Source organism: Thalassophryne amazonica, chromosome 4 (assembly GCF_902500255.1).
Source record: "Thalassophryne amazonica chromosome 4, fThaAma1.1, whole genome shotgun sequence".
In the NCBI taxonomy this organism is placed as follows: Eukaryota; Metazoa; Chordata; class Actinopteri; order Batrachoidiformes; family Batrachoididae; genus Thalassophryne; species Thalassophryne amazonica.
In genome coordinates, this window is record NC_047106.1 from 88,515,586 (window position 1) to 88,530,092 (window position 14,507).

The following is a 14,507-nucleotide window of genomic DNA, read 5'->3' on the forward strand; positions in this document are numbered from 1 at the left end:
TTCCACTGTTAAAGGAGATTTTTTTTAATGAAAGACGTGCGGGCGGATTGCAGCGTCGGCTCACAGCCTCCGCGACGCTCCGCCACAGGAAAAACACCTCCGTTGGAAGCCTTAAGGACAAGTTGGAATATGTCCAGCTGTTAAAACAATTTCTCATATACTCGCTCCACTGAAAGCCATCAAAAGCCGCCTGGATTTTACAAATGGTTATCAACACGGAGGCGTTTTTCCTGTGCCGCCGCACCGCGCCGGCTGCGTCCCGGCTCGCGGACCCGTCCGCACGTCTTTCATTAAAAAAAATCTCCTTTAACAGTGGAATATCCGGATAAAATGCTGAAACCAACTTCTTCTGAAACTTCTCTGTTCTCTCACGACGTCCTGGATCAATAGAGCCTGAAATGTGGAGGTTTTCAGCTTGAAACAGGCACTGGGCTTGAGACCAGAGGATCCTTGGTTCAAATCCCAGCCGGACCGGAAAATCACTCAGGGCCCTTGGGCAAGGTCCTTAATCCCCTAGTTGTTCCTGGTGTGTAGTGAGCACCCTGTATGGCAGCATCCTGACATCGGGGTGAATGTGAGGCATTGTGAGGCAGCGCTTTGAGCATCTGATGCAGATGGAAAAGCCCTATATAAATGCAGTCCATTTCCCTTTTAAGTGCTATTTAAATTCATATAAAGGTGTCGACACTGCAGTGATACAGGCTTTCAATCAAAGTTGTCAACTGATTTTGACATCAATTCAAAAGTTGGACATCATCACCCCCCCCCGCCAACCAAAAAAATAAAAAAATAAATAAATCTATTGCTGCAGGTGTCCTCTGTCATGAAATGCTGATCATGCAAAAAAAAAAAAAAAGCTGGCACTTAATACAATTACGTGAAAATGCAATAAAAATTGTATGAAAATAAAGGGGATAGATCTTTATTTCACCCCTTCATAAATCCTGGGCACTCAGTTATTCAAATTGATTATTGGTGAAGTTGTTTTTTTTTTTTTTGTTCTTACATCAGGAAGAAGCCCCTCCCTGACACAGCAAAACTCATCAATAATAGACTTATGGACTCCATATTATGGAGATTTTGGAGAACAGTGTTGCCAACCAGGAAAATGGAAGGTTAAATCTGTGACTGTGTCCTGTTAGACCTCAGTGCTGCTTTTGATACTGTTGACCATAAAATTTTATTACAGAGATTAGAGCATGCCACAGGTATTAAAGGCACTGCGCTGCGGTGGTTTGAATCATATTTATCTAATAGATTACAATTTGTTCATGTAAATGGGGAGTCTTCTTCACAGACTAAGGTTAATTATGGAGTTCCACAAGGTTCTGTGCTAGGACCAATTTTATTCACTTTATACATGCTTCCTTTAGGCAGTATTATTAGAAAGCATTGCTTAAATTTTCATTGTTACGCAGATGATACCCAGCTTTATCTATCCATGAAGCCAGAGGACACACACCAATTAGTTAAACTGCAGGAATGTCTTACAGACAAAAAGATATGGATGACCTCTAATTTCCTGCTTTTAAATTCAGATAAAACTGAAGTTATTGTACTTGGCCCCACAAGTCTTAGAAACATGGTGTCTAACCAGATCCTTACTCTGGATGGCATTACCCTGACCTCCAGGAATACTGTGAGAAATCTTGGAGTCATTTTTGATCAGGATATGTCCTTCAATGCGCATATTAAGCAAATATGTAGGACTGCTTTTTAGCATTTGCGCAATATCTCTAAAATTAGAAAGGTTTTGTCTCAGAGTGATGCTGAAAAACTAATTCATGCATTTATTTCCTCTAGGCTGGACTACTGTAATTCATTATTATCAGGTTGTCCTAAAAGTTCCCTGAAAAGCCTTCAGTTAATTCAAAATGCTGCAGCTAGAGTACTGATGGGGACTAGAAGGAGAGAGCATATTTCACTCATATTGGCCTCTCTTCATTGGCTTCCTGTTAATTATAGAATAGAATTTAAAATTCTTCTTCTTACTTATAAGGTTTTGAATAATCAGGTCCCATCTTATCTTAGGGACCTCATAGTACCATATCACCCCAATAGAGCGCTTCGCTCTCAGACTGCAGGCTTACTTGTAGTTCCTAGGGTTTGTAAGAGTAGAATGGGAGGCAGAGCCTTCAGCTTTCAGGCTCCTCTCCTGTGGAACCAGCTCCCAATTAGGATCAGGGAGACAGACACCCTCTCTACTTTTAAGATTAGGCTTAAAACTGTGTTTCTTTCTCTTTTTGCTGTATGCACCACTCTGCATTTAATCATTAGTGATTGATCTCTGCTCTCTACCACAGCATGTCGTTTTCCTGATTCTCTCCCCTCAGCCCCAACCAGTCCCAGCAGAAGACTGCCCTCCCTGAGTCTGGTTCTGCTGGAGGTTTCTTCCTGTTAAAAAGGAGTTTTTCCTTCCCACTGTCGCTAAGTGCTTGCTCACAGGGGGTCGTTTTGACCGTTGGGGTTTTTCTGTAATTATTGTATGGCTTTTGCCTTACAATATAAAGCACCTTGGGGCAACTGTTTGTTGTGATTTGGTGCTATATAAATAAAATTGATTTGATTGTATAATCTGTTGTTTCAAGTTTTGTTACAGTTACTGAGGTAAACATGTACATATTTGCGGCTGGAATTAAAAGCGCAGGACGCACAGGAGCAGAAAATATCATATACCACATCTGCCTCTGTGGGAATCCTTTCCATGCTACCAGCCACACATTTTCACCAAATCAGTGGTGAAAAGAATTATTTAACAGTGAAGTTGTTACCTTATCCTATTATCTTACACTGTATACCTGTTTAGGCCGTGACAATTATAGCATTCCAATTCAGTATTAAACTGTTTCTCTTTTTTTTTGTCCCAAGCCAAAAAATGAACCCAACAACAGCTTTTAAAAAAAATAAAGTCCAGGTTGAAAATTACAGAGATCCCCTTTAATTCATTCCAAACAAAACGTGGACTTGACCAGTACATGTTACTGTGTAGAGATGTACTGAACGTTTTATGAAAGCCAATCCTTTGCTGAATTGTTTTACAGTCACTTGCCCAGTTCCGGATCATTGCCAGTTCCAGATCACTGCTGTAGTTTTTGCACCGCCGTTTCTCGTAATCAGCATGAATAAGCTAATACCTGGTATCAATGGAAAGATTGATGTTTTGTCTACAAACGACCACAAGCTCAACTGGATCCAGCCATCCTTGTGATCAGCAGAGGAATCAAAACATCCTGGTGACTGCAGTGTATGCACTTTTTCTCTCTCACTCATTCCTGCAAGTTTTAAAGTAACAATCTCTAAAACGTAGCAAAGGTGAGTTAGCCATTCGGTGTTTTTGGTTCTAGAGTGGGAAAATACTTACTTACTTGGGTAGAAAATGTCAGTGTATTATGTCTTGCTGTTTAATTGCTGCGCGTATTTATCTCGGACGCGAAAATTTGTCGGTTGCGGATCACTGAAGCAGCAGCCTCTTGTCTGTAGTTGTGAGTCATGTGTACTTTGGGGCTCATCTCAACGTCACGAATGGGCATGAATGTGGGGGCTTTTACTTTTTAAATTCGGGAGAAATCTCACCTCCACACTTCATTTTTTGCTCGTAAAAACGTGTAACAGTGCCTTTCGAAACTAAGTAAATTCTCATTTAATAAGTATAATTTATATCATTTTGTGTTCAAAACACATTCTCGAACAGTGTGCATCATTCTGCATTAGAAGGGCTCCAGCCAGATGCCAGGAATGCCCCCAAAGTGACACAGAGTGTCGTTATCCAGAACCGGCAAGGTGATCCATTTCCGGCAAATATTTGCACCACACATAATATGGCTTCACACTGTAAGTAGAAGAGCTACACCATCCAGACTTTTTCAACGAGATAATATCCAAATGCCCAATACAACAACACACAATAAAGGACATTCAGTTGCATTACGGCTCCGTATAGCGGGACTTTAAAAAAGGTTATCCGGAACTGGGCAACTGTCTGTATTTGATTCGATCTCTTGATCATTCTTGCCAGCATTTGGACTAAATCGTCTTTGTTTTGAGCTAAGCACTATTTTGCTGCTGTAACGCAGTTAACATAGCTCCTTAGCATACCTCATTCTCATCCACTTCCTCGGCCTCTCCGTCGCTGCTGCGCTCACTCTGGATGTCAGAGAAATCACTGTCTTCGCTGTCCGACATCCTTCAAGCTTACGCAGACAGTAAAGACAAAACAACGACAGAGTAAAATCTGGAACGAGCCGTAAGAGAAGCTAACGCTAAAGCGGCGTTTCTCAAACACTACAGGCCTACCAAAGCAAGCTAACGTAGCATGGCTGTGCAAATAAACGATTAGCACGTATTAGTAACACAACTTCGACAGTACGCCTTACCCGTGTTTAACCTCCAACTAGGTTTCGCACTTTTAACTGGAAAATAAATGTAAATGTCAACTTATTACGATTACTGTCACGTCTTCTCGAATGCGCACACACACATGGATGAACTCGCGAGATTGCAGGAAATCTCGCGCAGGTTTGCTTTTGGACGGTGTTTGGCAGGACGAGGTATCACTCTGCCTCCGATTCGAAAAATTCGCTGACGGAAAATATGACCTGTTTTTCCAGATAACCTCATTTGAACAAACGCAAAGTGAAATTTTGATGCAGCTCATTGAAAACCTGTGTCCACAAGACTGAAAAGGGGCCGAGATCACCTGATATTTTGTAATGAGTGATTACAGAACTAACAACTACAAGTATGTCCATTATTTTTATTATTATCAAAGATGGGGTCAAACTCATCACCAGTATTGTGTGCTTTGCCCTGTGTATTTTTTTAATGCTTCACAGTCTTTCACCTGATTTACACCTGGGATGTTACAGGTATAAATGCACCCAGAATGCCTTGAGGGTGGATTGTGATTTTTGAACAGACTTGCAAATGTAAATATGCTTCCAATTTGTCCGCAATAACAATGTGGCCAGAGTTAAACCCTGGTTGTTTGGTCTGTCCTGGATACATTTCTCAGTAAGTAGAAAGGCCGTGGCTACGGGTACAGACCCGTATCTACAGAGACTGTTCTAAAGATACGGAGGGTATTCCCCGGTGACATCATGTCTTACCAACCAATCAGAATGCGCAAATATGTCCGTACCCGTGCGCACCTGTCATTATTGTATGCGTCACTTAAAGCTTAAAGCCTTTGAAACAATCCCTGTAAGCCTTAACTTTCACAGTCCACTAATGCTACTGTATACGAAACTCAATTGGGAGCGGTGTGAGTTTGGTAGATGGAATGTTTGCCCCCGTTTGACCCACGTATGCGCAGATGCGTTGCGCACTTTGCTTATTCTCCTCGGCCCGTACCTTTAGCAGTCCCGCAGAAGATATGGATGTACGTATCCTTAGCCACTTCGAAGTAGAAAAGATGCAATTTATTCCATTACAGGTGAAATCAACCAAACCAGATCTGGGGTTCTCACAGTCCCGAGGTCATGCAGGAACTTGTTCAGCAAAGAGACCTCGAACACAGTTTACAATAAGATTTTTTATGGACATCCATTGACATCATTCACAATAAAGAAATGGTCCTCCCATGTGTGTGCTTACGTGATAAAAAAAAAATGCCATGTCATGCTTAGGCCATATGGTTAACTGGGTCAAACTTGAAAGATGTAAAAACAGGGCCTCAGGTTGACGAAACCACTGCCTGCTGTTATGTCTTTTCACGTGATAACAAGATAATGAAAGATGCTACCTTTAACAAGATGTACTTTCTGTGCAAATAAATAAAATTTTAACAATGCAGTGTATCACTGTACAGATATGATTTTCAACAAGAAAATGACCTGCAAACCTGCTGACCATCTTCACTCCTGTAAAACCTGACCTTACGTAACCTTAGGAGGAATGTAAAAGTATTACCATGGGTTCAAGCATTTGGAATCAATAATATTTCTAAGGTGTTTATTAACAGCAGTACTAAAGTTTTTTACCATGCGTGCTGGTGAAGAAGTGAAGCAGGGTATTATAATTGGTCCTAATTGGCCCTACTGAGGTTTCATATCCCGCAAAATCTTGCAAAACTTCAAAGAGGTCGCCACTCTGCAAGATGTCATTAACACTGAAAACTGCACTGAGATGCTCTGATCTGGTTGCATTTTTGGGGCAACTGTTTGTTGTGATTTGGCGCTATATAAAAAAATTGATTGATTGATTGATTTTAACCGCTGCACACAGTCAACAGTATTAACATCGCAACATAAAACTCTTTATATATTGTACGTAAAACTCTTGTGAATATATTCTGTGGGTTTCTAGATGTTGTTATTGTGTTTGTTTTATGTAAACACACGAGAAGCTCAGGTTGTTTCTCCGTTATTTTCAGCGGGAATCTCTGTGAGCTGCGGTTGCTTCCTGTTCATGTTGTTCTGGAGGAAAGTGAAGTTTGCTCTTTAACGTCCACAGTAATATATATAAGAAGTCTGAAATTCGATTTGCGTTTATGAAGATCCATGCAGATCAAACGTAGCAGACACGGATTATTTGGAATATTTGTTTTAGCAAGTTTTCAGGGTCTCATGCATGCAGCATCTTAATAACATGATGAAAAGCATAAAAAATACATTTTGGTAGTATAATGTTCATTTGCAAGTGTTGTCATGTGGATTCTCCATATTGAATAGACCGGAGCAACTCTCTGGTGCGCGAAGGATTATGGGATATCTCAATAGGGCGAATGCGTGTCTGTCTGTAAGCATAAGTTGAATGTCTGATGTCATCTGGAATCTGAAATTACATGTTTTCTTTTACAAGAAAATCATGTGTCACTCCACCATGAATTTGAATGTAATAAACAAACATTTAATTAAATCTTTATTTAACCAGGTTAGTGCAATTGAGATTGAAATCTCTTTTGCAAGGGAGACCCTGGGCAATTACAAAGTTTTCAATTCACCGAACCTGCATGTCTTTTAAATGTGGGAGGAAACCAGAGCCCTCAAAGGAAACCCACGCAAACCCGGGGAGAACATGCAAACTCCACACAAAAAGGCCACAAGTGGGAATTGATCCCATTACCTTCTTGCTGTGAGGCATCACTGCTAAGCCACTATGCTGCATTGTACTATGCATTCTCTCCATTCACAGCCACAGCAGCATAAAACTCCTTAAGAATTTTCAAGTGTCTTGTGGCTTCCCTCACTCGATCCTCTCCTTGCATGAACATTCAGTTTTTGAAAACTGGTGACTCCAGACAGATTTATCATGTGATACCATACTGTTTATATTTCTTAAAGATTGATGCCAGTTAACCCTAAAACAATGTGTTCTTCAGAAATGTTCTGTGACTTGTCAAAAAACAAAACAATGGTTGTAAAAGTGAGGATTTGCATTAACACCAATAATACAGTATATATTTAGTTTGTCCAAATACCTATGGCCTCCAAAAATGATGAGATTATGTAAAAATTCCTGTAATTTAAAATTATTGAATGCAATATTTTTATCCCCGATTTAAAGCTGAACGTCACCACTACGTGCACATATTCGACAGCGGGAGGCGGGAGTGAATCCTCTGTCTCCAACACCAAATCTTTGAAGTCTGCCAATAGAATCACTCGAAGCAAGGTCACAAAACATAATAGTACCTTTTCTTTGAGGACGTTACTAGGGCGTGGAGCCCCCTCAAAGGAGAGAGTGAATTTGGTGGTTTGTTGTTTAAAAATTTGTGGCTTGTATTGGAAAATATAGGGGTGCTGTATCTATCTCATTGACATTTAATAGGTGTTCTGTGTCTTATGACCTGAGGGGGGCAGCAATGCACTGACCGTGCCTAGCCTGCCGACATCCAAGAAGAAGAAGAAGAAGAAGAAGAAGAAGGTCGCAGAACAACCCGGAAAACGACGCACGGTGGCTGCAGCGCAAAAGAAAGGCCGTGGTTTCTTTTCGTGTGGAATCAGTGCGACTTGGCGGACATGAATAGTGTCGGGGAGAGCTGCACCGACCTGAAGCAGGAGTACGACCAGTGCTTTAACCGCTGGTTTGCGGAGAAGTTTCTGAAGGGGGACCGAAGCGGAGACCCGTGCACGGAGAGCTTCCGGAAGTACCAACACTGCGTACACAAGGCCATCAAGGAGAAGGAGATCCCCATCGACGGAGTGGACTTTATGGGCCCGAACAGGGACAAGCCCGACAACTGATGGAAACACGTCATTCTGGACTCTCTCACTTCGACCCTGGATTGTCTCTACGAGGCCTTCGCGCGTGCGTTATGACGTTTGGAGGACTTGGATCCAGACTGAAGTGTGTGTGTGTGTGTGCGCGCGCGCGCCTGCCATAGGATTTTGGATTTTCTCTCAGATTGTGATGGAGACATTTTCTTCAACAGTTTTTGTTCCTGCTGGAGTCCAGCAAGCAGACTTTAAAGTCATGTCTGTTTTCACAGTTTCACTTCATAGTTTGTAATTCTCTGTTTTGAATTGTTTTTCCTCGTGTGGACTTTTTGTAAAAGACTGGCTATTTTTCCGGGTGCTGGAACAATAATGTGGTTTATGGCTGCTGGCAGGTGATCACGTTTACAGTGGTCGTGTTTTTTTTTTTTTTTTAACATCTAACAAAAAAATAAAAATCTATCATATAATATAAATTAGGGTGCAGCTGTTAATGAAGTATTGTGTTCCTTTTTCTCTTTTCGTATACAAGTAAATATGAGTTCAATGGTACAAATATTTCAAGAGGTGGAAGCTAGAATGTTCCATTCAACGAGGTGAAGCCAAGTTCAGTGGCACATGCCAGCTTTCACCTAATTGAAATATTTGTTCCATTGAAACAATGTAAAAGCATGATTTGTTTTATATGATGGTTAAAATAGTTGCTTGTCATATATATATTTTTTATTAATTTATAGACAACAGAACAGGAACTTCCATTTTGGTGCATCACTGCTGCTTAACAGTTCAACATCAACTTTAAATCCAAATTTGTTCTCGGTCAAATTGGAAAAGCAGTAGTCTGAGGCTGTGCACCGACTTCCTCTACTTCCAAAAAAAAAAAAAAAAAGCAGACGGTATAGTTCCTCCCTGCAGGAAAAAAAAAAAGTCACATCAGAAATTAGTCCAGCTTTCATCCTAAGAGCTCTCCATGCCTCCAAACGGCTTACAGTGTAGTGGATTTGTTTGTGTGTTTTAGAAGAATTATGTCCGTCAAATCATCTCCATCAGCCAAACTAACTCTGCATGTTTAACTAGAGGGTGGGGTTTGCAGTGTGCAATGGTACAAAATGTATGGAACCAAATTGCATGTTAAATGCAATGCAACACAAATTGGGTGAAAAATCCATGTCACGTGACAGAAAGCGCCAATCAAATGACAAGAATCCACTCAGCCGTTATCCTTTAACAAACCACCTTGATCATGGGCATCCAATAAGAAATTACCATGATTATCACAAGAGAAAGAGGGACATCAAGGCATCCAAGCTGTACAGGAGGCAAATGATGAATTTCAAGGCCTCATTCGGTTTAAGGCTGTGCATGAATTGTGGCATTGGGTATCCTAAATAACAGTAGTAACAGCAGTTCACAGTTTGGATACAGTACTGTATCAGTAGCATATAAAAGAAAATTGGGAGCGGCCACAACAGCATCGCAGTCTGACAGCAGAAGTCAAACAGATGTCACATGGTCACAATTTCCAGCTGGCAATATTTCCATCACTGGAACAATAAGACTTGAGTCTCATGGTTACATTGTGCCAGAAAATGCCCAAAAATGTCCTTGACCATTTGCTTACATTTCTTGGAGAAATAAAACTCTAAGTACTGTGGGAAGCCATCATTGGTGGCACACTGACATAGTGGTTAGCACTGTGGCCTCACAGCAAGAAGGTCATGGGATCACTTCTTGTCTGGTCCTTTGTGTGTGGAGTTTGTATGTTCGTCCCGTGTCTGCATGCATTTCTTCAGGGAACTCCAGTTTCTCTCCTCCTGACCAAATCATCTCCACATGGTGGCCTCTGGGCATCGAACGCCGGACTGTGGTTGCCCACTGCTCCTAGTGGCTGGATTGTGTGTCTAACTGTAATTAGGGTGGTTTAAATGCAGAGGACAAATTTCATTGTACAGTTTTGCTCAAAAGTTTACATACCCTGACAGAATTTTTTATTTTTTGGGGGGGGGGCATTTTCAGAGAATATGAATGATAACACAAAAACCTTTTTTTCACTCATGGTTAGTGGTTGGGTGAAGCCATTTATTGTCAAACAACTGTGTTTACTCTTTTTAAATCATAATGACAACAGAAACTACCGAAATGAACCTGATCAAAAGTTTACATACCCCTGTTCTTAATACTGTATATTGCCCCTTTAATATCAGTGACAGCTTGGAGTCATTGTTGACAGCTTGTGGACAAGGCTCTCTGATGGTAAAGCTGCTACTGAATATGTCTTAGACTTTATTTACATCAATTACAAATAAATACAAACAGTATGGAACTCTATGGTAAATCTGTGTGGAGACAGTTCTCAAAAACTGAGTGACTGTGCAAGAAGAAGAGGAAAGCCACAATTTCCAGAAGGTACATCTGAGATGCAAGCCTGGATTTGTTTTGTTCTGTTGAAAGAATATCCTTCTCTGCTCTACTCCACTATGAAGCTAAGAGTGGTGATGCAAAATGCAAAATTTGCACTGTGCACAATTTCTCCAATCACAGCCACATGAGCCTATAACTTCTGGGTGTCTTGGTGGCTTTCCTCACTCTTCCACAAAAGACTCCAAACTGTCATTGATGTTAAAGGGGGCAATACAAGACGACAGGGGTATGCAAACTTTTGACCAATGTCGTTTGGTCAGTTTCTGTTGTCATTATGATTTAAAAAGAGTAAACACATTTGTTTGAAAATAAGTGGCTTCACTCAACCACTAACCAAGAGTGAAAAGTCTGGATTTTCAAGTCCAGACTTAAGACGCACTTATTTTCCCTTTCTTATGGCTAGCATACTGGTACAGTTTTGTTTTACGCTTTTTACTCTTTTAATAAATTTATTAGTAATTGGAGCGGGCTGCGGCCTCAACTTTACCTAAATTCTGGGTCTTTTAGTGAAGTTTAGGGCTAGTGGCCGGCGATCACCTTAGTACTTCTCTGTTTTTCTTGTTTAATGCTGGCAAATTATACAGTATTTTTTTGTCTTTCTGATGCCTGATTCTGTTTTTTCTCTCTGTTTAAGGTGCAGCTCCATCCAGAGATGGGAGTTGTATTCGTGTTGGCAATCCTCCTGTCCTGTGCGCCAATAGCATTTATTGTATATTCGTCCGTGAATTGTCCTGTGAATTGTTCTGTAATTTATGTTTGTAGCATGGCCCAAGCAGAGGGTCACCCCTTTGAGTCTGGTCAGCTTGAGGTTTCTTCCTCAGAGGGAGTTTTTCCTTACCACTGTTGCTCTGGGGGTTGGTAAGGTTCGACCTTACCTGTGTGAAGTGCTTTGAGGCAACTCTGTTGTGATTTGGCCCTATATAAATGAAAATAAATTGAAATTGAAAAAATACTGAAGCCTTCTTCAATAAAACAATACAGGTTCTGAAATATTTTTCTACTTTGATGAATCCCACAAACAGTGCAAAAGATCAGATTCTCCGGTAATCTCATGTGGCTCATGTTAAATTACAGATTTCATGACAACATGGACAATCACAATGCACCAACAGTAGGAACCTGAACCTTCTCTGTGGCAAAAAATATAAACAGCTAACCAACAATAACAAGTACTAAACACAAAATAACTGGCTTTAATTTTTTGGGAATCATTTTACACACATTAAAGAAATGTATGAACCAGTTCTTGTTTTGTTGAGTTTTTCTTTGTTAAATACCTGGGCCCGTATGAATGAAGCATCTCAAAGTCCTCTCAAAGACCTCCTAACTTAGTCTAAAATTTCCTGGCAAGGAATCTCAACCTAACAGTGAGCCAGCAGGGGCCTGTACTACGAAGCGGGGTTAACTTACTCAGATGTAACCCAGGGTCAACCTCTTAAACCGGGGTTGACAAAACCTGGTTTACTCAAGTGGTGTTAATCGGTACTACGACGCTGAATAAGATGTTGATTTGTTGAACCTGTGTTAACCTAATTGGAGTTTGTGCACGTTCACATAAAAGGGGCAGGTTGCAGCACACATCATCATTTTTCAATGATGGCGCGGTCACCTTACTTTACCGAAGAAGAACGCACGATTATTATGCGGAACTACGAGGAATTTAAATTAACGTTAAGGGGGAAATCGAACACATCGTCTGCCAATAAAGCAAGACAGGCTTTTTGGCAACGTATTGCTGATGGGGTAAATGCGTAAGTACAATTCAGTTGTTCCCCAAATCTGTTACAGATGATTAACCTGTGGAATGTCTGTGTAAAAAAAATGACTTTCTTTCATTAATTACGCCCAGATGCAACACGATTCAGAAGTGGGCATAGGCCTACTAATAGATGTTAGGTTAATTTAATGTCTCCTAAATAGGCTACCTTGACTGTATGATTGCTATTCCTAATCCTGTCAAGATTTCAGATGCAATAGCAGTGACAAACGCACCTGGCAGCAGGTGAAGATGAAATATTAAAACATCCTTCAGAACGGTAGGTTTATATTCATAGCTTGATAAGCCCCACTTCGCCTAATTAACAGACACGCATTAGACCTATTTTGATATTAGTAATTACCCGTGATTGCATAAAACCCTTCTTTGATTTGCATTGCAGATAAATGGCCAGGGAAAACGACAAATGCATCCAACAGTTTAGATAGAGCAAGTACTACCTTGCGAATCATACAACATACAGTATTCTTGCTCAGATGTTCAGCATCACCGATGGAATACATAAACTGTCCACTAGCAAAATAGGCACAAGGCACATTATCTGCTCGATCGTCGGGGCATTGCTACACTGTAAAAATTGACTTGTTTTTACAGGAAAACGCTGGTAGCTGTGGTTACCAGGGAATTCCTGTAAAACATACAGCAGCACAGTAGATAACATTACAGATATAATATGTATATGGATTTACAGTGAATGAACCACGGCTGACTCACATTAAAAGAACTGTTAAATCTACAAACAAGAGCTCTCTTTTTTGTACATTTAACTGCTGTATTTTTTACAGGATTTCCCTGGTAACCACAGCTGCCAGTGTTTTCCTGTAAAAACAACAGTCTTTTTTTACAGTGTACGATGGGTGATGTTACAGACTTCTGGCCCGATCAGCTGACAAAGATAACGAATTCCCTCGGCTGAGAATCTATATCTTTCATAGAGAATATCGTCCGGGTATGTCAGCGGATTCTGGCGGTCTTTAAAAACCCTCGCCCTGCGAAGAGAGCCCCTCACAATTTGTGCCCCAATATCAAACGGATCATCCAGGTAGGCCGGCACTGTCTTCGGAGTGATTCAAGGTGGATGGACGGTACTTATAAAGGGAGTGGTTAAGCGAAAACCTCAAGCTAACCGAGAACATAACCTGCTCGGAGCAGGTTTGGCACACAACATAAATTGCCATGGCAGCATACCTTGATCAAAACCTATCCACCTTTCGTAGTACGGGTTAACCAGGAAGTTACTCCACACGTCATCAACTTACTCCCGAAGTTACCCTGATAAGCCAGTAACCCCGCTTCGTAGTACAGGCCCCAGGTGTCTAAGAGCGAGTCTGAGCAAGGAGGAGACTGAAACTCCTATCTTAGTGAGGAGGTGGGGTTGACCCTGTTGCTAGGTATAACGTGGTCCTGTAAGAGCTGTGATTGGCTGTCACAGAAAGGGAAGGGGAAATTAAAAAAAATAAATGCGCTCTGTGCTCCTACATATGAATGAACAGTAAAATCAACTGATCATATAACTGCGTTAAGAAATGCGTAATCGTGAAAACAATTTAAAGTCATGATGATGTTACTCAGCAAAATGAAATTGAAATTGATCACTGGGCCGGTCGCTAAACCTGTAAATTCTTGTGCTGCAATGCATTATGGGAGTTCTGGGTTTTGGGGTTTTAAATGTTGCTATTGTGGTTCATGTTAGTTTAAAAATGTTGTTAGTGTTACTGATGTTTTTGTAGTTCAGTTGGTTTAGTGAGTTAAGTGTCACCATGTTGTCACCATAAGTGAAAAGTGTACTGTGTTTGATGTGTCCCTGTGTTGTTTTTATCTGAAAAATAAGAGTGCCTCCTAGTGGCAGAGTGCCAAAAAAACAAAAGCTGTCTTGTTTTTCATTATTTCACACTGCTCACCACAAAATGAATTGTTAAACAGCTTGAAGATGTTTGAACATATTTCATTCACATGCCGATTATCTATATATTAAAAGTGTGCGAGTTTATTGATAAGTTCAGTGTCAGTACGTAATTGTAAATACATTAAAATTGCATGCATGACACAAGAAAGTGAAAACACTTATTTCCATTGTTGTCAATTTAAAAATCAAATGACAAAATAGAAGTAATAAAATAATATATCAATAATACTGATAATAATAATAAAAAATA

The 14,507-nt window shown here is 40.6% G+C and overlaps 2 protein-coding genes across 4 annotated transcripts in view; one reads left to right on the top strand and one right to left on the bottom strand.

The window, feature by feature from the left end:
- supt5h (SPT5 homolog, DSIF elongation factor subunit) overlaps positions 1 to 4,495 on the bottom strand; it is an 84,897-nt gene extending 80,402 nt beyond the window's left edge. Inside the window, exons 1-2 of one of the 3 annotated variants that reach the window (XM_034168224.1) lie at positions 4,374 to 4,495; positions 4,096 to 4,190 (exon numbers count right to left, since the gene is read on the bottom strand). In XM_034168224.1, the coding sequence (XP_034024115.1) occupies positions 4,096 to 4,182 (87 nt within the window). In that variant the 5' untranslated portion in view covers positions 4,183 to 4,190; positions 4,374 to 4,495. Of the gene's footprint in view, positions 1 to 4,095 lie in introns of all 3 variants that reach the window. The other 2 variants (XM_034168223.1, XM_034168225.1) reach the window with 2 other exon arrangements.
- A 3,347-nt stretch (positions 4,496 to 7,842) lies between these two features.
- On the top strand, positions 7,843 to 8,582 carry triap1 (TP53 regulated inhibitor of apoptosis 1). The gene has a single exon (XM_034168227.1). The coding sequence runs from the start codon at positions 7,959 to 7,961 to the stop codon at positions 8,181 to 8,183; it is 225 nt and encodes a 74-aa protein (XP_034024118.1). The 5' UTR covers positions 7,843 to 7,958; the 3' UTR covers positions 8,184 to 8,582.
- Positions 8,583 to 14,507: the final 5,925 nt, after the last annotated feature.

Bases quoted from the DNA above. Each gene is read 5' to 3' on its own strand.
- triap1 (XM_034168227.1), top strand. From the start codon at position 7,959: ATGAATAGTGTCGGGGAGAGCTGCACCGACCTGAAGCAGGAGTACGAC.